The sequence below is a fragment of the Sinocyclocheilus grahami genome, unplaced genomic scaffold, assembly GCF_001515645.1.
Source record: "Sinocyclocheilus grahami isolate Dianchi unplaced genomic scaffold, SAMN03320097.WGS_v1.1 scaffold1444.1, whole genome shotgun sequence".
Taxonomy (NCBI): domain Eukaryota; kingdom Metazoa; phylum Chordata; class Actinopteri; order Cypriniformes; family Cyprinidae; genus Sinocyclocheilus; species Sinocyclocheilus grahami.
The window spans coordinates 200,811-227,157 of NW_015506623.1; the positions used below are offsets into that span (position 1 = coordinate 200,811).

General features: G+C 41.6%; 3 protein-coding genes across 4 annotated transcripts in view; 2 read left to right on the forward strand and 1 right to left on the reverse strand.

Moving 5' to 3' along the window:
• The first annotated feature begins 797 nt into the window (after positions 1-797).
• LOC107570341 (uncharacterized membrane protein C3orf80) lies at positions 798-1,265 on the forward strand. The gene has a single exon (XM_016256565.1). The coding sequence runs from the start codon at positions 798-800 to the stop codon at positions 1,263-1,265; it is 468 nt and encodes a 155-aa protein (XP_016112051.1).
• A 2,992-nt stretch (positions 1,266-4,257) lies between these two features.
• On the forward strand, positions 4,258-24,879 carry smc4 (structural maintenance of chromosomes 4). Of its 2 annotated transcripts, XM_016256568.1 has the most exons (24): positions 4,266-4,524; positions 4,891-5,002; positions 6,064-6,254; positions 7,383-7,574; positions 8,273-8,449; positions 11,026-11,190; positions 13,978-14,105; positions 14,430-14,570; positions 14,698-14,848; positions 14,930-15,094; positions 15,539-15,772; positions 15,941-16,126; positions 16,208-16,369; positions 16,446-16,671; positions 18,899-18,978; positions 19,272-19,424; positions 19,500-19,626; positions 19,790-19,979; positions 21,216-21,360; positions 21,444-21,617; positions 22,161-22,343; positions 22,477-22,709; positions 22,913-23,096; positions 24,514-24,879. In XM_016256568.1, the coding sequence occupies exons 2-24, from the start codon at positions 4,903-4,905 to the stop codon at positions 24,670-24,672; spliced, it is 3,846 nt and encodes a 1,281-aa protein (XP_016112054.1). In that variant the 5' UTR covers positions 4,266-4,524; positions 4,891-4,902; the 3' UTR covers positions 24,673-24,879. The 2 variants fall into 2 exon arrangements, with proteins under 2 accessions (XP_016112055.1, XP_016112054.1); XM_016256569.1 differs by lacking the exon at positions 22,913-23,096 and having other exon boundaries at positions 4,258-4,524; positions 24,514-24,640.
• A 546-nt stretch (positions 24,880-25,425) lies between these two features.
• trim59 (tripartite motif containing 59) overlaps positions 25,426-26,347 on the reverse strand; it is a 2,970-nt gene continuing 2,048 nt past the window's right edge. Inside the window, exon 3 of the mRNA XM_016256566.1 lies at positions 25,426-25,490. Coding sequence (XP_016112052.1) covers positions 25,426-25,490 — 65 coding nt within the window. The remainder of the gene's footprint in view (positions 25,491-26,347) is intronic.

Below are 26,347 nucleotides of genomic sequence, written 5' to 3' on the forward strand. Positions count from 1 at the left end.
GCATAAAACAACTAGATAAGGTGGTTGCCTGTTTGTTTACCGCACTTGTTTAGTCTGTGATCTTATTGTCTGTAGATACCGTATGGCTGCTTTCTCGTCTCGTCCTGATTTGAGGAATCATTCGTGTGCCTAGCACAAATAATTATGGGCCAACGTTTATTAATTGTTTGAAAAACAACCAAACACAAACCCAGCCAGATATATGAGCAACAATAAAAGTAGCACACAGCACAGATACTGACCTGTAATCAGAAGAAGCTCCAGAAAACAATAGCATCTGTATTACTCAGTCCTTACTAATCTTGTTACTTTGTAACATGAACTGTATAATGTAAAATGAAATATCTCGTAAGTCATTTGTTTGGTTCTTTGCGAGCAACAAAGCCTGCCGTGCGAGAGCCTCAGGAGGGGTGTTTAGTTTGAGTCGGATCTGGCTGTAATGGGTCCATTGAAACCCACAGAGAAACAGTGCCATGCATTTTTAATCAGGTGGCTTCTGAGGTCGCCTGCTCCATTCTGAGGACGTGAATTATGAGCGTCGGTGGGATGAAAACTGAACCAAACTGACAGAAAGACAATGACATTACCTCACGACAGGAAGAGAGTGATTTTATTAGATTGATCTGTGATTTTCGTTTCTACTAAGTGTGCGCCAGAACTCTTATCGCCAAGCATCTGTTGGGGGCTCGTCCGGGATCGCCGCTCCAGTGTGCTGCATGAAAAGATCAGAAAATACATATCTCAGATGATATTCTGTGTTACACTGCAGCTTCACTGGACCGCTTGATGGTAGAAGCATGAGATTGAGGACATGGCTGAGTGTTGGGTCTGGGTTCATGAGTTTCTCCTGTGAGGCTGTGCGCAGTTGTGCAGGGATCCAGTGTGATGAAGACCAGCGATGCTGCACTCAGAACAGCAGCAGCAGCATCACGCCCATCCGTCAACTCCCTCTGCACACTTTCCTGGACAATCTGGAATGGATGGTTCGTAAGCTGTCGGGACTGCTGATCCTGCTCTTGCTCTTCGTGGTGGGTTACTTCATTCAGCGGGTCGTATGTCCGCGTCCCCGCCGTCAGACGCCCGAGGAGCCGTCACTTCTGCATGGACAACCGTCCCAGGACTCCCTCACAGGGGACTTCAGCTCCCCGGTGCTGCTGCTTCCCACGTACGAGGAGGTGAATTACCTGCCCACATATGAGGAGATCATGATGGAGGTGGATGGAGACAGTCTGAACTCAAACACAGAGGCGATGGAGGAAAGATGAGCAACACCGCAAACATCTAGAAGACCCAGAAACTCTCTATAACTCTATAATTGATTCTGGAACAGCTAATGCATTCACAATAATGTGTCCCATGTGTCATTAGCAGCTGTTCACATTTCTGCATTCAGGTTTGGCTCTTACAGTGAGTATCCTGAAAGAATCAGTCCTAGACAGTGCAAAACTGTGTTAGTAACTGATCTGATGATGCATGCTTGTGGACAGTCTGCTCAAACAGTGTTGATTACAATTTTCATTTCATTGCTGGTCTTATCGTGCATGTTATCAGAAACAATATGAGAAAGAAATGGGCCGCTCATATACAGATGAATGGGAGAAGTGCACATGTGCATTAGCTGGAACAGTTTATGAGACTAGAGTCAGATTTTAATGTTGATTTTAATGTTATTCAGACACAATCCTGACAAACGATTTCAGTTTTATCCTTCAGTTTTATAACTTCAGACTTTGGTTTATGATAAAACATCTGATTTGTAATTTTATAAAGCAAGCATAAAGCTGCACCCTTAAATCGAACCCTCAATGGGGCGTGGGCAGGTCGTCGCATGAAGATGTATGATTGAAAATGAACTTGTATGTGATTGTACAATTTTGTTACCAATTTGCGAAACCTTAAAATAGTTACAAGTTGTGATGAGACTGTGTTGGCCAACCTACACATAGGAATGCACCTTTCAGCTGCGCTGCATTTCTGGATATCAGAAGAACAAAACACTGGAGAGGAACAAAATGAAATGCAGATGTGAAGTTTGTTTAAAAAAAAACATTGCCATTGGTCTTTTTTGTATGTTGGAATTAAATCACTGAAGGTCAGAAGCAAAGACAGTGAAAATAAAAAAGAAGTTTATTTATATAAAGTTCAGAGTTTGTATTTCCCTGTGTATTCTGATCTGATTTTGATGAATGCAGAATGGGTTTTGCACACATGAGAGTAAACAGCACTGCTGCAAGCCCTGCCTCTGTTATATAACCACCCAGAACACTTCACACTTAAAACCGCTTCAAGCTGAACATCTTCAGATTTTTAAACGTCAAGCTTTTTAATCTACTTCAAACTTTCTGGATAGGCTTTTTCAAGCTAACAGAAAGTTTGTATTGATGGGCACTTTTATCTAGTTATCATACAATTTATAGTGAATAATGATAAAATAACATTTTCATATTTCCCTTTGTGACATCACATTTAAGTCTAATTTATTTCTTGTTATTTTTTATATCAGTTACAAACATCAAGGTTTATATTGAACTATTATTACAATTATATATTGTTTAGTTGCTTTGGGGTGAATATGCAGAGTCATTTCAGGGCAAGAGCCAGGGCAAGAAGACAGAGTCACCTTATTGAGGGTCCAGGAGTCAATGCAAGGCTGCAAGCCTCCATCCTTCTCAGACAAGAAGAAGAAACTCAGAGCGGCAGGCGATGCAGAAGGGCAGAGGTTTCCCTGGTGCATACTCCTCCATAGCCTTCTGCTCCAGAAGAGACCAAAGATAAATCCACCCTCGGGGCAATGACTGCACCACCAGCATTTTTGATTCAGACCGATGATCAAAACATAGATGGAGTAGATCTGTTCCATCAACACATCCAAAGCTTCGCCGTCCTAAACCACTTCCTGGATCAACATTTCATGCGGTAACATTTGGCCGTTTTGATTTATATGCTGTTTAATGTTTGATTTATTTTACATTTGCATCTGCTTACATACACAATAACTTATTTCTGCTTCTTGTTCGCTGTGTTTTGATCCAGAGATTCAGTACTCATTCAGAAGGTGTGCATTAGCGCCCCCTACTGTATAACAGTGACAACACGGAAAACTGGAGAATTCCATCAGTGGTGGGGAAAAGTTAAAAACGCATGTAAAGGCATTGAATATGTATTTGTAGTGACAATGCTAGAGTCCTGAACGTGACGCTTCCTCGTGCCGCCCTCTCCTAACACATGATCAGTATGGAACCGGTTGTCGGGAGGTGCATCAAAACAAAGGATTCGTATTTCACTGCATTGTACCCAAACACTGATTATGATCGGGATGGTTGCCAGTGGTTGAACTTCGACGTGAGAAGTTTTTTGTTCCAGTGTGTCGAGTTACCATTTGCGACTGGCTCACTAAAAATGCATGTTAGCTGGAAACAGCTCTCATTCACTCACCAATGCAAGCTTGATTTCAAATCTGCATTTATTGAATAAACATAAATCAAACTTTTACAATGCATTCTTTTACAAAATGAAATGCTAGGATATAAATAACGGCGGAACTACTAAGATATGAATGCATACGCCTTGCCATAACGTCTGAACTGTCGGAGATCGCCACAGTGTGCAGCCAGTGCTGAAGAGCTGGAGCTCAGCGCGTGTTCAGCGGGACCCGCTCATTAGAGGAGTTACCCGCGGAGCTATGACCACCCATCATCACAAACACCGACGCGCGGGAACGCGTTTCCGTCACTGAAGGCGCCGTTGCCACGGAAACGCGTTCGCTGCTAATTCTGACAGCATCGCTTTGAAAGCGTGACATAATCTAGATGTTGACTATCCTGGTGACCGAACGCCTCTGAGTAAACGGCTCAATCGTTATGTTACAGGTCGCTTTCTCTGCAGCAGTGCGCTAGAAGCGAACGGGTTCAAACTGCGCCCCACATACCGCGAGATGTTGTCCATCCAACCCTACAGCCTTACTTCTCGCGAGATGTGCGTCGAGCGTCTGTGTGTGTGTGTGTGTGTGTGTGTGTGTGGTTTCGAACGTGTTCAAGTTTTGATGCATTTCTTACAGATTTACTAAAGGACGCATTGACTTTAAAAAGCTTTTTTCTTTTACTTTGTTAACAGGTGTACTTGTTTTTGTTTAGCTCCGTAATTTAGACTGTTTTTTAAAATACATTGCTTTTAAATGGACTTCTGCATCTGGTCACTAAAAGCAAACAGACTCAGCTGTCACGTGACGGGCTCCCATGAAGCACCGCGCGGCCCTCAACGGTTTACGCGCCATTTCCGAGCGAGGGTTCAGCGCGTGCAGTGTCCCGCCGCGCTTATACCGGAGGATATCGACGGAGAGCAGCCGGACCGACGGTACAGCTCGACACGTATGCGCATCGCTTCAGTTAGTACAGCAGCGGACTCGGGTTTATTAAACTGACGGCGGATTCTTCTCCAGCAGCTGTTTTTAATCATTACTCTGCGTGTGTTACACGAGCTCTGCTGTTAGTTTCTCTCGTGTTTGAGCTCTTCATCACATCTGAGGTACTGGAGCTGTCACACACACACACACACACACACACACACACACACACACTCACACTCACACTCACACTCACACTCACACACACACACACACTCACTCACTCTCACACACACTCACACACACTCACTCTCTCACACTCACTCTCACACACACTCTCACTCTCACACACACACTCACTCACTCTCACACACACACTCACTCACACACACTCTCACACTCACTCTCACTCTCACACTCACACACACACACACACATCATGTTAGAGTTTTACCCGAGAGTAAAGATAGTTTGCAGAGTGTGACACGGGCTCTGAGTCTCATCAGTGCAGATGGACGTGTGTTTGACTCGGGCTGATGTGCTTTCAGGTGCTGTGAGTCATGCCTGCGAAAACAGCTAAGAGCTCGACGGCCGCCAAGAGAGCGGCGGAGGCGCGGGATGAGTCCGCCGCTGAGAGCAGCTCTCCGCCCCGCCTGCACGGTAAGAGTGGCCGGAGGAAGTCTGTTCAGAAGTGACTGACGGACACAGCTGTCGTGTCACGAGAAACCATCACCTCATCATCATCATCCTCTCAAACACAGCTGTTTTGTTCAGTGAAGTCAGTTAGCTTACTGCTAATGTAACTTAATGTTCACTCAACTAAACAGCACAGTGATTTGCTCACCCACGAGCCGTCCTAGGTGTGCATGACTTTCTTCTTTCAGACGAATACAATCAGATTTATATAAAAAAATGTCCTGGCTCTTCCAAGCTTTATAATGGCAGTAAATGGGTGTTGAGATTTTGAAGTCCAGTGGCTCCTGTGAGTTCATAAAGGCCTCCTGAAGTGAATCGATGCGTTTGTGTAAGAAAAATATCCATATTTATAACTTCATAAACCGTAATATAACTCTGATTGGATTCGTCTGAAAGAAGAAAGTCATACACACCTAGGATGTCTTGTGGGTGAGTAAATCAGTGGCTAATTTTCATGTGTGTGTGTGTGTGTGTGTATATATATAATATATTAATTCTCTGGCAGAAACAAAAAAACTGGATTTTGAAATGTAAATTCTGTATTCAAAGAAAATATTTGCAAGAGATTAACTTGGAATTGCAGTAGATACAGTGTTTATATCTTGAGGAGAAAAAAAGCCGAATTGTTTGAGGGAAAAAGTCACAATTACTTTAATTTTTTTGTCCCATTCTATAATAATGCAGTAGCATCTGGAACTTTTACAGCTGTGATGTGGTTGTGACTGCTGTGCATACACTTCTGCTGAAAAAACACTATTAGAAAACTTAGTCCCGAGTTCAGCAATATTCAATAAATGACAGAACGTGTGTGTTTAATCGTGGCGTGTAGCGTGATCAGCAGCTACAGTGAACGCAGCAGTGCTGTGGCCTGAAGCACAAGCGCAGTAGTCCTGTTTGGATGGGGTTTTCTGCAGGGTTAGTCAGATGCACACTGGAGTTCTGCCGTCTTTCTTCAGTCTGCTTCTCCTGGCGTTTGATCAGATGACGTGTGTGTGAGAGCTTTGATTGACCGGTTGTCTCTGTAGATGCGTCTCCGGGCGAGTCTGCTGAGGAGCTGGATAACCACAGTCTGGAGGAGATCCTCACCAGCATCCCTCCTCCGCCGCCTCCCGCCATGAGCTCCGAGCCCGGGGCCCCGCGCCTCATGATCACACACATCGTCAACAGAAACTTCAAGTCCTACGCCGGAGAGCAGATTCTGGGCCCCTTCCATAAGGTATCCGCAGCCCGTCTGCTTCAGAGTTCAGTTTTCTGATTCACTTGTGCTGCATGTCTTTGAATCAGCTGTTCTGTTTTTAGTGGAGTCACTTCTCAAGTTCACACTCTTTGCAGTTCTTCACACAAAATCATATTCCACACTGGAAGTACTTCACATGAAACTCAAACCAGTGTTGTTAGTATCATTAGTATGCTATTACTATACTGTTAGAATCGTATATATGCTATTATAGTTTTTGTAAATACGTTCACTTTATTTAGTTTCTGTTATTTTAGTAAACAAATTGGAAATGTTGCCTTAGCAACTAGCTGAAATATGAAAAATATGAAAGTTTTTATTTTTCTTTATGGCTTTAGTTATCAGAAATAACCCTGTCTCAAGCATCAGTTGCACAAATAATGCATTTATTGTTTCAAAGTTAAACCGTGTAAAGTCAAAGGTGAGCACGTAGCGCAGTAGAGTTGAATGGTGCTTTCACACTTTAATTCATCGTCCTCCCCTGTCTGTTCACACTGAACACAATTCTCTTTAGTTAGTAGCCAGGTTTGGTGTTTGCAATAGACAATAAAACAGTGCTGTTTGATTTATATTTTTTAATTGCGCCCTCTTGTGGACTGTTGTTTTTAAAATATGAAATGATTTTAAAAACTGAAATGTCCTTCTATTTTGAATAAAATTACAATTTTGCATTTTTTTTAAATACAGTTGATCATAGTCTATATACATGCTTTCATCACTGGACACAGCAGTGAATTTAAGATGAAGAAAGAAACTATGCTCTTAATGAACTGATGTGAATCTGCACAATCATTGAACAGTTCTGTCATTTGTGTCCTAAACGTCCCTTTTTTTTTTTTTTTTAGTCTCGTCATTCTGTTAACAGTGTGCAACATACGTTCATTTTCTGTGTGATATCTACCTTTACAGTAAAAGTCACTTGCTTTAGCGCGGTGTCATTCAGACAGTAAGAGTGATTGTGTTGAAATGCTTGTTGATAGATGTTGTTTCCACTCTTGCAAATGCAGCACCTCTCTTAGCGTCGCTGATGCTTTGACACCAGTGCAAGAAAACCTTTAAATGAGTTACTGTTTGCATGACGTTTTGTTTAAACCTTTCTCTCTTCAGCGCTTTTCCTGCATCATCGGTCCAAACGGCAGTGGCAAGTCCAACGTGATCGACTCCATGCTGTTCGTGTTTGGATACAGAGCTCAGAAGATTCGCTCGAAGAAGCTGTCAGTTCTGATCCACAGTTCTGACGCTCATCCGGACATCCAGAGCTGCACTGTGGAGGTGCACTTCCAGAAGATCATCGACAAGGTGAGCCAGGCCTAGTGATGAAGAGCACACATGCACAGATCTCTCTCTCCACAGTCAATTCACGCTTTAATTTTAAAGGCCATAAATATGGTTGTTTTTAAATGGCAGTGCAAATTATATCTACACTGTCAGCACTTCATCCAAAGCATTGGCAAATATTTCTCTTATTTTTGTGTAAATATTACACATTTGCACACACAATAGTTTAGTTTCCCCACTTTTATTTTATTTAAACACTATTCTAAATGTTTGCATGTTCACTGTGTTTGTACGATACATATTTTAAGCAGTTTGTTGAAGAACTTTATACATTATGCTTCTTACTGGTTAAGTTTTGTCTGCTAAATCATATTTATATTATTAGAGAGGTACTTTAGATAGCACAGCTTGGACTCTAGATGGTGTTTTGAGGTCGTGCAGTAGCCTACACCGCACAATAAAGTTTGATTTCAGTCCTGCATTGAGTACTACTTCTACTCCTTCAGCCTACACGCTATAGTGAATAAATACTTGCAGCACTGGACTCCTGAAATCCTGTGCTGAAATTCAGGCCCTGATTTAGTTTTTAGTAGCTTATATGATCTGAGATGCTGCATGGCATATTTGTGCTTTACAAACTGTATGTCACGTCGGTATTTCGATGAGTGTTTCAAACCCTGAAGTCTACCTGTCCCTGTTGTCCTCCTCTGTGTGTTCAGGAAGGAGACGACTACGATGTCATTCCCAACAGCTCTTTCTATGTGTCGAGAACTGCTGCCAAAGATAATTCCTCCTCCTATCACATCAATGGCAAGAAAGCAACCTTCAAAGATGTGGGCACACTGCTGCGCAGCCACGGCATCGACCTGGACCACAACCGCTTCCTCATCCTGCAGGTAATCATGTCACCGTCACCTCTCTTGAAGCGCTGCATGCTTTCATCTCTGCTGTTGGCCTCTCGTGTTTTCTGGAGAGTCGTGAACGGGCTAAACCGGGCTAAATCCACCTTAGACCACTATAGCAGCGCGTCATGGTTTCCAACACGAGGGAAGGTGCAAACCATCATTTGCTGCTCTAGAGTTTTAAGGGACTCTCAAATGCTAAACCTGACAATTGCACAAGGCCTGTAAACATGGACTGTCCAAAAAGGTCAGAGGTCAACATCTGTCCACTCTACCTTCCTCGCTTTAGCAGCACGTAAATATTGGCGTGTTAAAGTCAAGGCCAGCCTCGATATTGTGTGTGCTGCTTCAGTGAGGCAGGAGCCAGCCTCCTTCACTTCCTTCACATCATTATTCACTGCGAGTGCTGCTGGTCCATGACTCCAGCTGTTGTCATTTCAGTGGCTGGTCTCACGCACTTTCTCTGGAGCACACTTCCTGTAATGCTGGGAAGCACTACTCTTTATTTTCCAGTATTGTTGCACTTTCTATACAGATATTACTTGTGGTGGTTCGTCTAAAACCTGAGCATTATTTAGGACCGTGACAATGCAAGTCATTTTATTTGTAATTATTTAATTAAGGATCATGTTAATTCAGTTGAGTAAGAACATTTCCACTAGCGTCACCAAACATTCTTTATTTCGAAAATGAAAGGTTTTCCAAAAACTCTTCCGGCAGCCATAGTTTGACAGACCTGTCCTAAACTCGCGCTGTTGGTTGAGCCAGTCTTGCTGTGTTAGGCTGCTTGGTCTGGGGTCAGATTCATCAAGATCTTAAAAGTCCCCCTGTAGTCAAAAATTGTATCCTTTAAAACTCCTCTTTGATCATCAAAATTACATATTTAAATGTTTTTTCTTGTGAAAATAATTTTCTCATGCCTTAAAATAGCTTGAATGCAACTCTACACCCTTGCCTCATTTACTATACGGGGATCTATGAATATGCAAATTAGCCCGCCTCCACTCAGTCACACAGCAGCCAGCCATGAGCCAGCGCCTCCTGATCCACTAACTGAACTGTAGTAAACGCCACACAATGGCAAGTGGAAATATTGGTTTAATTAAGCCATGTTTTTGAACCAGAAGTAAGCTGGTATGCTCAATGAGACCTTGCTACAAAATTGTCTTATACATATTATATATGTTCAGAAATAATACAAGGGGAAAATCTCAAAAGTCAAGGTAATTCAAAATGACTGAATGTTTAACACCATTAGACTATTATTAACTAAATGTTCTGTAAAAACAGTGAACAGCAACTTTCAGCCTGTCACCATGATGCAAGCATGAACTTTCAGACATACAGAAGTAGTTCTTTACAGGTTTTCGTTCGATTGCGCGGCTTTTCCATAGTTTTTTTCTGTGTAAACATGGATGCGTTTGACTGTTGCGCTCGCGTCTCTTGCAGCGTCTGATGCATGAAACGGCTTTATAAAAACTCGGTGCTCAAGTTAAAATAAGTTCAACTCCCATCTTCCTGCATGTTCTCCTATTCCACTGCCCGCGTTGCTTCTCTGTCATCACAAAAGCATGCTAACATTGGCATGTTGTCAAAGTGTCTAATTCTAACGCTTGGTAATATTTCTATTCAATATCGTGATTCCTCGATTTATAAAAAATAAAATCATGGCAAAACATTAAATTCTAATTAATCGACAAAATCTGAAAAATCGCCCAGCCCTTCGAGTCGCTGATCAAAACGCAGACTGGCTCGACAGGATCTCAGCACTTGGCATGGCCAGTGTTGGGTGTAATATATTACTCAGTAATTCATTACTGTAATTTAATTAGTTCTGATATAATTGCATTAAATACTGTTTAGACTATAGAACAATTCTCTATAAAAAAACATAGTAGATTTAACATCAAAATCTGGCTCTTTAATATTTAAACTGGCATGGCTTAAATGAGTTTAGTTTAAACACAGATAAATAATAGGTGTAACCGTAAATAAGCTTATAATTGGGATGCCAGAAATTAATTGAGCTAAATTGAAGCCAGTATGTAATGCATAAACCGCTGTCGTCATCTCAGTCTGTTAACAGAGATCAATAATATATGAAACGTACAGCTAAAACGGGTCTGACGATCACATGGTGCAGTGCAGGTTGTGCAATGCAACTTTTTTTAAAGTTTAGTAGTAGTAGCAGGAATGCAGCGCAATATACACTAAAATCTCCCAGAAGCATTGACAATCACGTGACACTGCCGTATCGGCATTTCCAAATTAGTTTGATTGATGCATTGCCAAATCAGAGATCAAAAAGAGATCTTGAGTTATTAGAGGTGTAAATATATTTTTATATAAACTATAGTGGGTTGTCACAGTCTAGGTAATTAATGAGAGATACTGGTTAATTGCAGTGCAATAATGGTTGGTGAATGGTTAAAAGAAAACCGTTTATATGTAGTATTTTTGCATTGCTTGATGTGTGTTTGCTTTTGCAACAGAATAGCAGAATCTTTAGAGGACATGTAGTGATTAGGTCTCAGGATCAGTGTGTGTAAATGCTGTCGTGTCATTGTCAGGGCGAGGTGGAGCAGATTGCCATGATGAAGCCCAAAGGACAGACGGAGCACGATGAAGGCATGCTGGAGTATCTGGAGGACATCATCGGCTCCTGTCGTCTCAAAGAGCCCATTAATATCCTCTGCCGTCGAGTGGAGTCACTGAACGAGCAGCGCGGAGAGAAGGTACGACAATACAGCCATCGATCAGCATGTGATCGTATGCAGCAGAAAGCTTCACGAGCTGCTTCACACAGGATCTCACAGTAGATTTACCCTTTTACTTTGGCTGTAAGAACAAGCGAGTAACCCGTCGCTAGCCTGACGTCCCAGGGCTGGTGTGTTTTGCGGGCTATCTTGAATAGTGATATAAGATTCCTTCCTTGATTCGCGTTGTTCACTCGCTTGTAGGGGTGAAACTGATCATGTGCACGTGTTTCTAAGTCTTGCAGATTTAAACATTCAGGTGTTTTAAACCATTCAGGCACATGAAGAGGCTATTCAATTAAGCTAGATTCATGATTTGACATTTTAATTTCACCAAAGATGTGCGGCATTTTGTCTGAGGTATAATAAAAGGACACCTTTTCATTTATAATTTCTTCAATCTCATTTTGTTTAAAAAAAATAGTGAGAATATTGTATTGTGAAATCAGTGTTGTGAATCGCATCATGAGTTGAGTGAATCGTTCGTCTCTGTTTGCTGCTAGTGTTTGCTGTGGTGTCGAAGATAAGTGTTCTTTAAATAATGGCATCAAGTTTTTTTTTTTCTTCTCTCATCTGAAAAGTGACCCAATCTGTCACTCAAAATCTGTAATATGATCCGAGCCGTGAGTTTTGTGATCTGTTGCAAACCTACTCTCTTGTTATTTAAAGAAAAATATATACTATTTATATATATATATACAGGACAAGACACGACACATTTACATAATTTCAGAGCTCACTGTCTGTCAAACATTTTATTGGGTTGCATTATGTCTACTCCTGAGAAAATGGTTTTATTCTGTTGATACTCTTGAAAGGTTTTTAAACAAGTTAATCCAAATTTAGATTTAGAATAATGCTTCTTGCATATTTAGTGTCAGTTTTAGTTTCAAGCCTGAAAACGGGTTCATGAAGCAGGATTTAGTGGCTGTGCAGGTGAGATTGAGCCAGCCCTGGAGTTTTTGGGTTCCTCTGTGCTGTGACTGGAGCTCACGAATGCCTTTGCTTGTTTGAGGATCATCATGATGCTGGACCAATCAGGAAACTCATTCTGATTTACAACAGCCAGTATGTAGGGGTGGGTACCAAACTCTGTACTTTTAAGGGTACTGACCGAATTGCGTCGGTACCACCGAGTACCGATTCACGTTAAATCAATCGAAAATCACAACAGTATTGTGATTTTCGGCCTTTGCGTATCACTATATGACGGCATGAACACAAAAACGTAATCTCCAGAGCTGCTGTGAGTCACTTCACGAGAATTTTACCATTTCATTTGAGAAAACTAGCATCATCATACTGTATTAGAGGTCTGCACAGGCTTTAAACTGAAGCCCGAACCCGGCCCGTACCCGAGATCGTCTGACCCAGCCCGACCCGACCCCAGCAGTTCAATTTAGAGCCCGAACCCGAAATCTTTTTTTTTTTTTTTTTCCCCCCCCCAACCAGTGACCCATAAAAAAAAAAAAGCTGTATTTCACGATTGCATGCAACGGTCAGTAAACAAATACATGTAAAGAAACAGAATCATTAAGGCTCGGCCCGTTCACAAGGCAAAAGAAAAAACACTTAGCAGTTCTGAAAGTTTATGAATATCGGGTGCCTTGGTCACATAAATTCTGCCGAGTTTTTGAATGGTTGTATACGACAAGACGATAATTCTTCCATTGTGCAAATTATGGTAATTTTCGTCAGTCAAGGCTCGTTAGCATTCGGCCTGCTTTAAATCGGACACAGAGATGCAGTGCGGTATGATCGCATTTATTTGAATTAATGAATTATATCATTTATTTGAATTAGCGAGAGAGAGAGAGGGATGAAAGTTGTGTGTGAACCTGCATCTGCGCCTCTCTCTACAAGCAATGAGGCTTAGTTACTTCAAAAAACAGCGATTTTACCCCCTCATTGCAGAGAAATATAAAGTTGCGAGTCAGTAGCCTGTCGAAGCTATTTTACTAATCAAAGTTTCCGTGCTGTGTTGTCGTGTGCACTAATGTGTGTGCGTGTGTCTATGAAAGCAGCGTAGCCTAGGCTACTGCATATAGTTTTAGTTTAGCTATAAACCCGAGCCCGACCCGAAGCTATTCATTAAACATTAACCCGAACCTGACCTGAAACCCGAAAGTATTTCGGGACCCGCCGAGCTCAGGTCAGGTAGCAGACCGCTATACTGTATACACACAGAAACTTCATGTCAACCTGTCAAAATAAAAGTGTGGTTTAACATGTAACAGAAATATATTACTTTTCTATCAAATTTAAATAAAACAATTAAATGTGAACAATAAATTACAACCAGATTAATCACTAAATTGTAGAAAAAAATTATACAGTTATTAGCCTATTAAAAAAATGTTTTAAAAGAGTTTTCACACAATTTTTCTTCCATGTATTAATTTCAACAGTAAACCTCAGTTTGTTTGCCAAAAAATAAAAGGGTTTAATTTTCATTTGAAAGAAAGAAAAGGTTTGTAGGGCCCTATTGTTCAAAATGTTGAAATTGAGACTTTTGGACTTTAGTTTTTCACTGAAATAAATGTTTTTGTAATTACACAGAGAGTAAAGTACCGAAAACGGGTAATTTCAGAAGGAAATTCAGATACCGGTACCGTACCGGTTCAAATCTCCAGCCGGTACCCAAACCTACCAGTATGGTACCGGCTGGAGAAGGACATCATTGGTGCACTGTATCACTGATTGGTTTTGACCGAAAGTGTTTGTGTCTTCTCACACAGCATTGATTTTGTGTGTGTTTGTGTGCAGCTGAATCGAGTGAAGCTGGTGGAGAAGGAGAAGAGCGCTCTGGAGGGAGAGAAGAATAAAGCCGTGGAGTTCCTCAGCTTAGAGAACGACATCTTTAAGAAGAGGAACCTGCTCTGTCAGTTCTACGTGTAAGACACACGCACCCCTGTGAACAGCTTTGACAAAAATACCCTGCTTTTGAATGAATTGGTTGAGTGAAAGATTCAGTGACCTAATTCAAAAGAGTCACTCATTTCATTTCTGAACAGGTCAGTGTTAAGATTTAATTTTATTGGTAACCGTTTCATAATGAATGTGTGCTGTCTCTTCATAGTCAAACTCAATGATTTCATGCTGTGTGCAGTGAATTAGAGCCTCAGCAATGGCGTTGTGCTGCTACTCCATCAGAGATGCGCTGGGTTTCCTGCAGAAGGTTTGGTTATTCAGAGTGACGTGTTGAGTTGTTTCTGCAGGCATGATCTACAGAAGCGCGTGTCTGCCAAAGAAGCTGAGAAACAGCAGATTCAGGAGGACACAAAGGAACTGAGTGACAAAAGCAGCCAGCTGACAGAAGAAATAAAGACCAAGAACGAGGAGCTGAAGGGCGTGGAGAAGTGAGACCTTTTCGTCCCTCTAAAAGCCTGAATAATGCCTGATGCTTTAGTATTTGTGTCTTGTCTGCTGCTCAGACCGTTGTGTTTTGGCAGCTGTATAGTTGTGCATGTTGTTTTTCCTCGGAAGGAAACTGACCAAGCTGACCAAGTTCATAGAGAGCCAGAAGGAGAAATTTACCCAGCTGGACCTGCAGGACGTGGAGGTGCGCGAGAAACTCAAACACACCAAGAGCAAAACCAAGAAGCAGCAGAAGCAGCTTCAGAAGGACAAGGAGAAGGTGAGGCGTCCCGATCTGAAGAAGATGAGCAGCTCTGTAGCCTCTCGACTAGATCTTCATGAGCGCTTGTGTTCTGTGCAGCTGGAGGAGGTGAGGAGCGTTCCCGCGAGCAGTGAGAAGATCATCACGGAGGCGTCTGCTCAGAAGGAGGAGCTGGAGAAGAAGAAGCTGGTGGAGGAGCAGAAGCTGGCTCAGGTGATGGAGAGCCTGAAGGAGGAGACCAGCGGCCTGCAGGAAGATAAAGAGGTGAGAGAATGTCTCACAGACACGACATGAGCATGTGTGACGCCAGCCGATAGCACTCTATCATCTGAACTGTGCTCCGACACACATGTAGATTTGAGCTGGATGCAAGAGGTTATTTGTACAGTATGGTACATTTCCCACACGCTGCTCACATCAAAATGAAAATTCTGGGTAAAAACCATAAATTCAAGATGCACTTGGCTGCAAACTGGAATTGAAAATAAATTGTATTTAATAATCTATTAATCAAACTTATCAACACTTAATTAAAAAGTTGTAGAGTTGTACAAACACTTAACACTACTCCAGTTTGTTTTTGAAATATAAACATTAACCGGTGGTTGTATTCAAACATAATAAATAATGAAGACGACAGGTTTAGTGTTTTTCTGCAGAATATAGTACCTGCTCAGTCTTTGCTGCTTGTGTGTGGTGTTCCTGCAGAAGAAAGAGCAGGAGCTGCTGGAGCTGAGTAAGACGGTGAACCAGACGCGCTCACGGATGGATGTGGCTCAGTCAGAGCTGGATATCTACCTGAGTCAGCACAACACGGCTGTGAGCCAGCTCAACCAGGCCAAAGATGCTCTGCAGGAGACTGTGGACACGCTGAGAGAGAGGAGAGCTGCCATCAAGCACCTCAACGCCAACATACCTCAGTGTGAGGAGCAGCTCAAGAAGGTCTGTGTCAAGTCACTTGTAATAGAAGATCATCAGATGATTTTGATTAAATACTTGGCAGAACTCTAGAAAACCGAGGGAATCAAACGTCTTTTGCATCCATCTTCCTGTTGTCTGTCCAATAGATGTGGCTTTGATTGTGAAACTGTGTGTGTGTTTGTGCTGCAGGACGAGCAGGAGCTGGCGCAGATCTCTGAGCAGGACCAGCAGAAGCGGCTGCAGGTTGGAGACATGAGACAGAAGGTGGCTGAAGCCAAGAGCTCGCTGTCCTCCAACCGCAGCCGCAACAAAGTGCTGGACTCCCTCATGCAGCAGAAACGCTCGGGGAAGATCCCGGGCATCCTGGGACGGCTGGTGCGTCCCTCACGTTCAGCTCGGCTAGAGAGTCTTTCTGTGCAGTTAACCATGTTCACGTTCCTGTCGTTGTCTCAACAGGGTGATCTGGGAGCTGTCGATGAGAAATACGACGTGGCCATCTCCTCCAGCTGCGGCTCGCTGGATAATATCTTAGTGGACACCATTGACACGGCGCAGAGATGCGTCACGTTCCTGAAGACCCAGAACATCGGTGTGGCCACATTCATCGGCCTAGACAAGGTGAGGAAAGGACATTGCTTGCTGGACCTCATTTCAGAGCTGGAGTCCAGTGCTGATGGTGTTTGGTGTTGTTCAGATGAAAGTGTGGCAGCAGAGCATGGGCTCCGTCTCCACTCCGGAGAGCATCCCTCGTCTGTTTGACATGGTGCGCGTGAAGGACGAGAGCGTGCGGCCGGCGTTCTACTTCGCTCTCAGGGACACGCTGGTGGCTAGAGACCTGGAGCAGGCCACGCGGGTGGCGTTCCAGAAGGACAAGCGCTGGAGGGTGGTCACGCTGCAAGGGCAGATCATCGAGCAGGCCGGTCCGTTTACTCCCGTCTCTAGAGCACTAGGAAATCATTAGTTTCTGCTAAATTCAGTTTTCATTTAACTATTAGTAATTAATGGTGCTCCGATCAGGATTTTTGGAGCCGATCATCGATCACAGGAAGCAGTGTCTGCCGATACAATAACGATACCAATCTTTTTGAAGCACCTAAATATTTGGTCATGCAGTGCGTTTTTTGTTCTTGCATTGGGGCAAGTGTTGCACACAGCACAAGCCTGATTTCAAACTCTGTATTGATTTCACAAAAAAAGACAAGTAAACGGTCAGTAATAAAATAAGAACAAATAAACAATTTATAAGCAGTAGCACAAATAAATAAACGGTGTGCTTTCATTTTTTTTTATATAAGGAATCAAATGTAAAACAATACTGGACGGTATTCCCTGAGTAAGTGAAATGCATATTAATCTTTACAAAATTAAGGCTACAAAAGTTAGTAATTTAATAGCAGTGAGTGTCTGTTGTTGTTTGATTGACATTAATAACAAAGAAAAAAAATCAGACCGCTGCAGGATTGTTGGTCTGGTTTCTGCACGGATTCTGATATACTGTTACACAACTATCTCAGCTGTCTACGTTCACTTAAGACCAAACCACCTGTGTTTACGTGCATACTCATGGAGCCGGTAATTCTGTACATGCATTTGTGTGTTTGACCATTAAAACACAGTTTGGTACTCGCGAGCTGCTTGCTGCTTGTGCTTATGTGTGTGCTTTGAGTGTGCAAGTGCGCTGAATGGTTTAAACACTGGCAAGACTTCAAAAGAAATGCAAATTATAAACTTCAGTGACGATGCAACACTGCCTCGATTGTGCAAGTGACGATTCCTGTGTCAGCTGTGCAGCTGGCTTTAGTGCAGACGTGATGTGCTGATTTGAAGCCATTTGTGCATTTAGAGAGAGCTATAACACTTATTGTCTCACGGTGCCGCTGCAATAGCGATCCGTAGCCCATCAATATCGATCGGAGCACCCCTATTAGTAATCAAAAAACATCTAATTCAACTTTATTAAAAATGTAGCAAAAAACAAAAAAAATTATTCTACATTCAGTTTAAATTTTTCTGGATTGTTTTATGGTAAAATTTAATATTAGTAATCAAAAAGTAATTAATTCATGAATCTTACAACAATTTATTAAAAGTTTAACACATTACAGTTTTAGGGTCTTTATGAAATGTTTTATTTTTTCCGCAAATCCTGTGATTTCTTTTTCTTTTTTTCTGTTGTTTTAATGGTTTAATTATGTTTTAATAATCAAAAAGCATGTTTAATCAAATCAATTAATAAAACGTTAACAATTGAATAATTTATTAATTTCTACAATAATGGGGCCTTATGAAATGTTTTATTTTTTTTCAGCAATTCGTTTGTCTGTAAATTTTTTTTAAAGGTTTGATTTAATATAAATTCATGGTCAGAATCAGTGGTAATCAAATGAAGGCATAACATTGGATTGTTTTATGGTAAAATTTAATATTAGTAATCAAAAAGTAATTAATTCATGAATCTTACAACAATTTATTAAAAGTTTAACACATTACAGTTTTAGGGTCTTTATGAAATGTTTTATTTTTTCCGCAAATCCTGTGATTTCTTTTTCTTTTTTTCTGTTGTTTTAATGGTTTAATTATGTTTTAATAATCAAAAAGCATGTTTAATCAAATCAATTAATAAAACGTTAACAATTGAATAATTTATTAATTTCTACAATAATGGGGCCTTATGAAATGTTTTATTTTTTTTCAGCAATTCGTTTGTCTGTTAATTTTTTTTAAAGGTTTGATTTAATATAAATTCATGGTCAGAATCAGTGGTAATCAAATGAAGGCATAACATGAAATTTATTCTTTTAAAATGCAGTCAAATGAAAATGTTTTATTATTAACAACAACATTGAAGTACATTTTGCTGTTCAATTAGTAATATTTCTGTTATAATTTCTTCTTTGGGGGGTTGTAGTGAAGAGTTCCTGTGTATCTGCAGATAGTGTTCTAAAGCAAACGGTGTGAAGCTGCTGAAGTGACTGAAGCAAACTGACACAGGCACTACACGCAGATTCACATTTATTTCTTTTTGCAGTTTTATATTCAAAAACACCAGTTCCTGTCATGATTTGACACTCCACTTTATACGAATGACATTATTCTGACTGTATTCCATCTGCATTGAGGAATCGTGTCTGTCTGGATGACCCTCAGGTACCATGACCGGAGGAGGAGGACGAGTGATGAAGGGCCGGATGGGCTCCTCGGTCTGCGCTGATGTCACTCAGGAGCAGGTCAGATTAGATGATAACTCTCACCCTCATGTGGGTCCAAACTTTTCTTCCATGGAGCACAGCAGGATGTGTTTCCAGATGGTTTGCGCTGCTCGTACTGTGGCACTTTTAAATCCGTGTTATGTGCCATTTAATTTTTAAATTTTTTTTGTTGTTATTTGACTTGTTATTTTTCAGTTTGATTCATTATTTGATAATTAATACACATTTTCAGCTCCAGTTTTTGACCAAGAAAACTTTCATTGTGGTTCTGGTGTTTCGGTCACTAGCTAAAGATGTGTGATTGTGCGCAGCTGGATAAAATGGAGAGCGAGTTGAACAAAGAGCTGACGCAGCTGCAGGACTGGCAGCAGAGGAAGCATCAGCTGGAGGAGAAGGTGCACAAAGCCAGACGCGAGCTGAGAGACATGAAGAATACGCTGGAGAAATACACGGCCACCATCCAGGTCAGACAGCACAGCTAAAACATCAGCGTGAACGTGTGAGCCCTGGCTTCTGTTGACCCGTGATGTGTGTTACAGAGCCTGACCGAGCAGGAGCTTCATCTCAAGACTCAGATCAAAGACCTGGAGGCCAACGTCATCTCCGCTGCTCCTGATAAAGCCAAGCAGAAGCAGATGGAGAAGAGCCTGGAGGTCTACAGGAAAGGTGTGCTCGTACAGCATCATTAAAGGGGAAGTTCCTCCTGTCATCATTCACTCAGTCATACTGCGTGAAAACTAAAGACATTTTGAAGAACATTGGCCCCCATTGTATAGACAAAAATCATGTCGTTTCTTGATCTCATAATGATTTTTGTTTTTTCATGAAGACTTTGAGGCAGCGTCCACAAAAGCAGGAAAGGTGGAGGCGGAGGTGAAGAGACTGCACACACTCATCGTGGACATCAACAGCCATAAGCTGAAGGCCCAGCAGGACAAACTGGACCAGATCAACACACAGCTGGATGAATGCTCCTCAGCCATCACTAAAGCCCAGGTGGCCATCAAGACTGCTGGACGGTCAGTGACCACAACTACTGAGACTGTATCCGCTAGTTGTCCTCTTCCGCTCTTGAGTCTATGGCAGCCCATAGAACCGCTTGCGGGAAAGTTATGAAATTTGGCACACAGATAGAGGACAGTCGCAATATTAACCATAGCAATTGTGGAGTCTCTATCTAAAACTCTGTAGCGCCACCAATAGGCCAAATTTGCACTCATATTTCTGCTAATAACTTTTGAACCATAAAGTTTAGAAGCAAAATTCTAGAACTCTGAAAACTCTGAGTCTTTGGCTCACACTATGTCAGATGGACACCAAAATTAAAATTTCTACGAGTCAAGATTTTTTGCATTTTTGAATGGTTTGTCCAATTTTCACCAATATTGGCTCAGATCATCTTCAGAGTATTGTGGCAAAAAGCTATCAAAAGCTTTTTGATATACCAAACCGTTTTAACGAATTTGACAAAGGTTGTGCAAAAATGGACACGAGGCTATATCTCCACAATGCTTTAGTGGATTCTGACCAAACATGGTATGTGTTATAACAAGCATGATCTGAGGGCATGAGTTTCCACCTACTGGTCAAAAGATATATATTTTAAAAAAAATACACTTCACATCTAAAAAGAGCTCCGATTCACAATTGCACCAACTGGATGTAAAATTTGGGTGTAAACCCTTCTGATAAATATGAGACCAATGAAAAGTGCTGTAAAGTAGCGCTACATATTATACTGTATGTGCTGCTATGTGTCACACACACAAGTTTAGCTTTTGTTCCCTTAAAAGGAACTGAATGCCTTGTTGCATGCACTCTAGTGATATAGTGTTCACATTACCAGTAATGTAGTTTATTATCTCACATCGATTTACAAAGGAAAATGTCATGGTTCCAGGCCTGCTGAGCAAGTTAAAGGCATTTTGGCTGATCGCCTACTGTATGTAATGCAAAAAAAAAAAAAAGTTAAAATATAAACATTATATTCTAACGCAAACAAAAAATGACCACGGTTTTAAAGCAGAAATGACATGTTTCACCTCAAACCATTTCTTTACAATAAAACAGCTGATCAAAGACATTAATTTCAGCCCGCTCAAGTAGGTTGTGTTTTAAAGCACTTCATGAGCACATTTGACTGAAGTTCTCTCTTCGTGTGAATCTGTTCATCCTGTGGGATGCATCAGGAACCGAGCTCCGTAGAGGGCCAGTCGGTTCGTTTCTGAAGTGAGTGTGGTCTTCTGATGTGTTAGTAATCTGAAGAAGTCTGAGGACAGCGTGTCTCAGCTGGAGAAGGAGATGGGAGAGAATGAGAAGCTGATGGAGGAGCTGACGGAGCAGCTGAAGAAGCTGGAGGAGGCGGCGGGAGAGATCATGCAGACGTACCAGCAGGCTGAGGTGCTTCTGTCTCATCCTCTCTCTCAGACGCTGAACACGTGAAGACGCTCGGTGCTGATGTCTGAGTGTGTGTGTGTGTGTAGGAAGCTCTGCCGGAGGTTCAGGAGCAGCAGCGAGGAGTGCTGCAGCAGATCAAGGCCCTACAGGAGCAGGAGCATGTGCTGCAGAAGGAGTCTCTGAGTGTGCGGCTGAAGGTGGAGCACATCGACACTGCCATCACTGAGTGCCACAACAAGATCAAACACTGGGAGAGAGAGGTACTGAGCCACAGACACACACATCTGGAAACAGACAATATTGACTGTAGGCCTAAATTCCCAGTGATTGAAAATATAAATATTGAGAAAATCATCTTTAAAGTTGTCGAAATGAAGTTCTTAGCAATGCATATTACTAATCAAATATTAAGTTTTGATATATTTACGGTAGGAGATTTACAAAATATCTTCATGGAACATGATCTTTACTTAATATCCTAATGATTTTTGGCATAAAAGAGAAATGTATAATTGTGACCCATACAATGTATCGTTGGCTATTGCTACAAATATCCCCCAGCGACTTAACACTGCTTTTGTGCTCCAGGGACACATTTATTGTGCGCTATAATGTATAATCATGTAGCTCAGTCATTAAGTGTACTCATTCAGTCCTAAAGAAAATTACTAGGAGCTTTAACAGATATTAGATTTTTCTCGCCTACTGGATGGTTTTTGTTCTATTTGTTTGAATGAATTGAAGGCCGTACTGGCCTGTGTGCTTTCGTCTTCTCTCTGCGCTCACAGTCCTGTGTGTTTTAGGCCAGCAGGCTGTCGCTGCACCCCATCGATGGAGCTCCAGAAGAAGAGCTGCCTGCACTGAACCCAGAGCAGCTGGAAGACATCGGCAATCCAGACGTCATCAAGAACGAGATCGCTCTGCTGGAGGACCGCTGCTCCAACATGAAGCCCAACCTGGGAGCCATCGCGGAGTTCAAGAAGAAGGTACCAGAGATCCACTCGGTGTGGTCAGCCAATGAATGACGCATCAGCCCACTGACTGTGTGTCTGTGTCTGTGTCTGTGTCTGTGTCTGTGTCTGTGTCTGTGTCTGTGTGTGTGTGTGTGTGTGTGCACAGGAGGAGCTGTATCTGCAGCGGGTGGCGGAGCTCGATGACATCACCACACAGAGAGACGCCTTCAAGAGAGGCTGCGAGGACCTGCGCAAGCAGAGGCTGCACGAGTTCATGGCTGGATTCAACATCATCACCAACAAGCTGAAGGAGAACTACCAGATGCTCACGCTAGGAGGAGATGCCGAGCTGGAGCTGGTGGACAGTCTGGATCCCTTCTCCGAGGGCATCATGTTCAGGTGTGTGTGTGTGTGTGCAGATCAGTACTCTCAGGAGAAAAACTAAACGACTGACTATCAAACGCTGCCAGACTTTTTAAAGCAGTTCAAGCACAAGAGTCTTGTTTTTGTGAGTTTTTGGTAAGTGGTAGCACAAGGTCTCAATCTAGCCAGCCTCTAGTAAGTGATATCTCGACGGCTTGGTGTTTTCTGTGCATTCCCAGTGTGCGTCCTCCTAAGAAGAGCTGGAAGAAGATCTATAACCTGTCAGGAGGAGAGAAGACGCTCAGCTCTCTGGCGCTGGTGTTTGCGCTGCATCACTTCAAGCCCACGCCACTCTACTTCATGGATGAGATCGACGCTGCTCTTGACTTCAAGAACGTCTCCATCGTGGCCTGCTACATATACGTACGTACACGTACACCTGCCTGGCGTAATGCCCAGCACACAGCACCGTTCACAGTGAACACAAAACCGCTCCTCAGCATTCGATGTCTTACCAGCCACGTGAAGGGAGATTTGGACGATTGAGGTTTCACATAAATCTGGCAACCAGTATGAATCTAATAGTATTTAGTGCAGTTCTGCCAGTGTTTTCTGATGTGTGACATTTAGCCTGTATTTCCCACCTACTGAGCTTTACTGCCAGGTCAGGCATCAGTCATGAACGATATTGTGCTTTACACATGGTTGTGACCGTCAAGTGCACATAGAGCAAAAAAAACTTAGCAAAGCGAAAAATGTTTATCATTTATCGGTTGGCGCCGACAGCGAATTTAACCGCCCATAACTCCCGAACCCCGGGGGCTATCCACGCGGGGGTGGTCTCTTTCGAAAGCGGGCCTCGAGACATACACTCGATTCGCATTCGAGAGGGTTCCTCGAGCTGAAGGGATCCACCGAATTTGAGATATGGCCGTTCAAATTTTCAATGGTTTTCCATAGACTTAAGCTTTAAAGCGTTTCATCCAGGTGGCCAGTAGCACACAATGGAGCGCACTCTGCTGGACAAACTAAGTAATTACACCATTTCAAGCATTTTATCTGCGTTATATGTTCTGTAAAAAAAATTTCATATCGCCGGCATATGAAATTTCGCTGGGGGATATTTGTAGCAATAGCCAACAATACATTGTATGGGTCACAATTATACATTTCTCTTTTATGCCAAAAATCATTAGGATATTAAGTAAAGATCATGTTCCATGAAGATATTTAGTAAATCTCCTACCGTAAATATATCAAAACTTAATGTTTGATTAGTAATATGCATTGCTAAGAACTTCATTTGAACAACTTTAAAGATGATTTTCTCAATATTTAGATTTTTTTGCACCCTCAGATTCCAGATTTTCAAATAGTTGTATCTCAGCCAAATATTGTCCTATCCTAACAAACCATACATCAATGGGAAGATTATTTATTCAGCTTTCAGATGATGCAAAAATCTAAATTTCACAAAATTGACACTTAAGTCACACACGTCTTATGTTCTGAAGCATTGCAGTGCTCATTTAACGTTTTTACATTTCACATCTTCATTGTACATCTATTTACATATACAATTACACCTTTTAATGAGCTTAATTTTAATGAACTCTAGTTTTTCTTAAATGTCATCCCTACATAAACCTAGACAAAACTGAATTCAGTGCAATCCTGAAAGAAGTGTACAAAATTATATAAAAATGAATGAGAAGTGTGACTTGTAACAGGATGACAGATTGTTAAAGCCATTGCTGATTTGAAGAAGTTCAGCTATACAAGCAATCTGTGCAATGCTAATTCTAACATGTTTCTGTTGAACTTTCCCACATTATTGCAGGAGCAAACCAAGAACGCTCAGTTCATCATCATCTCCCTGAGGAACAACATGTTTGAGATGGCCGACCGTCTCATCGGCATCTATAAGACACACAACACCACCAAGAACGTGGCCATCAACCCCAAAACCATCGTCCTGCGCCAGATGGAGACGGCGTGATACTCTGTGAACCACTCGCTCCTTCTGATGGTTTGGCTGTTCATCACTTCTCTCGCTTTCTGTCTCCAAACCTTTTATACGCCTCCTTCATTCTGTGCTGCTCCATTCATTCCTCCTTTGTTTTTAAATCAAACGAGTTTTATACTACATAGTAATTATAACATGGAATATTATCATGTAGCTTAATATTTTAAATAAACATTAAATGTGGCATTGTGCGTTTTGTGATTCTTATGTCTAAACTAAAACACAATCAGCACTTGATGATGGCTTTCTAATCAGCCAGAAGCAAGCATCAGTCCGGAAGAGTGCTGTTTCTGAGCGCTTTATTCATCTCTGAAACTGTTCAGTGAAATCAGGAAGGAAGGACTGAAAGAGCTAATAGATGCTCTTTTATACAGTAAGTACAGTGCAAACAGTAAGTGTTTTTAGTAATCATTTGTAGTAGTACAAAAGAGTAGAACAAAATTAGAAATGTACATATAAAGTTAAGATGAAAAGTAGGTCCCTAATGTCTTGACGTCTGAAATTGTGCTCATCTAGTCAGTGTGGTCCCTATATCTACAAGCATGATGGCTGCATCCGAAACATACTTCCCTACTATATAGTAGACCAAAAACAGAGGAAGTATGTCCGAATCCACAGTACTCATAAAAGAGTAGGCATGTGAATGTAGTACTTCCAGATTACATCCATACTATATAGAACATACTCTTTTTGCAGCTGTGAAGTAATTATTATTCAAAAATGTACCTACTCAAGAGTAAGTCTATGGAACTGTGGGAAGCCGGCATCATGGGTAATGTAGTTTACTTGTACTGCAGTTACACAGCTGCTCATAATTTTTAGTAACAGACTGTTTTATAAACCACGATTTAAAACAAACGTGTTCTTCTGAACTGAAGTACACTGGTTTTCTGAACAGCTGATGTTAAAGGGGTCGAGACACGGGTCCTGTCGAGGATTACTCCAGTGTTTAGTAATCCATTCACAAAGAAACTGCTGTTGAGAGATGAAGCAGATGTTTTGGATCTGACCGTGACTGCATCGTAAAGCTTCAGGATGCTTTGTATATTTAAGGATGTTTACAGAGCACTCGCGTGCAATACTTTTCCCCTATCCAGTGATGTTAGATGTTATTGAGGTTTTTGTGGGCAAAGCTTTAACACTGTAAGTGAACCTTAAGGAACATTAAAATAAAGGCATGTCACGACCCCTTTAAATAATGATGAGCATTCAGTGTGGATTCTATCTGTAATGAACTACAGGGTTTGCACATAATTGCCCTCATTCTTGAATGAGCAGAACACATATGTGTCCCTGCAGCACAAAAGCAGTGTTGAGTCGCTGGGGGATATTTGTAGCAATAGCCAACAATACATTGTATGGGTCACAATTATACATTTCTCTTTTATGCCAAAAATCATTAGGATATTAAGTAAAGATCATGTTCCATGAAGATATTTTGTACATTTCCTACCGTAAATATCAACTTAATTTTTGATTAGTAATATGCATTGCTAAGAACTTCATTTGAACAACTTTAAAGATGATTTTCTCAGTATTTAGATTTTTTGGCACCCTCAGATTCCAGATTTTCTAATAGTTGTATCTCGACCAAATATTGTCCGATCCTAACAAACCATACATCAATGGAGAGCTTATTTATTCAGCT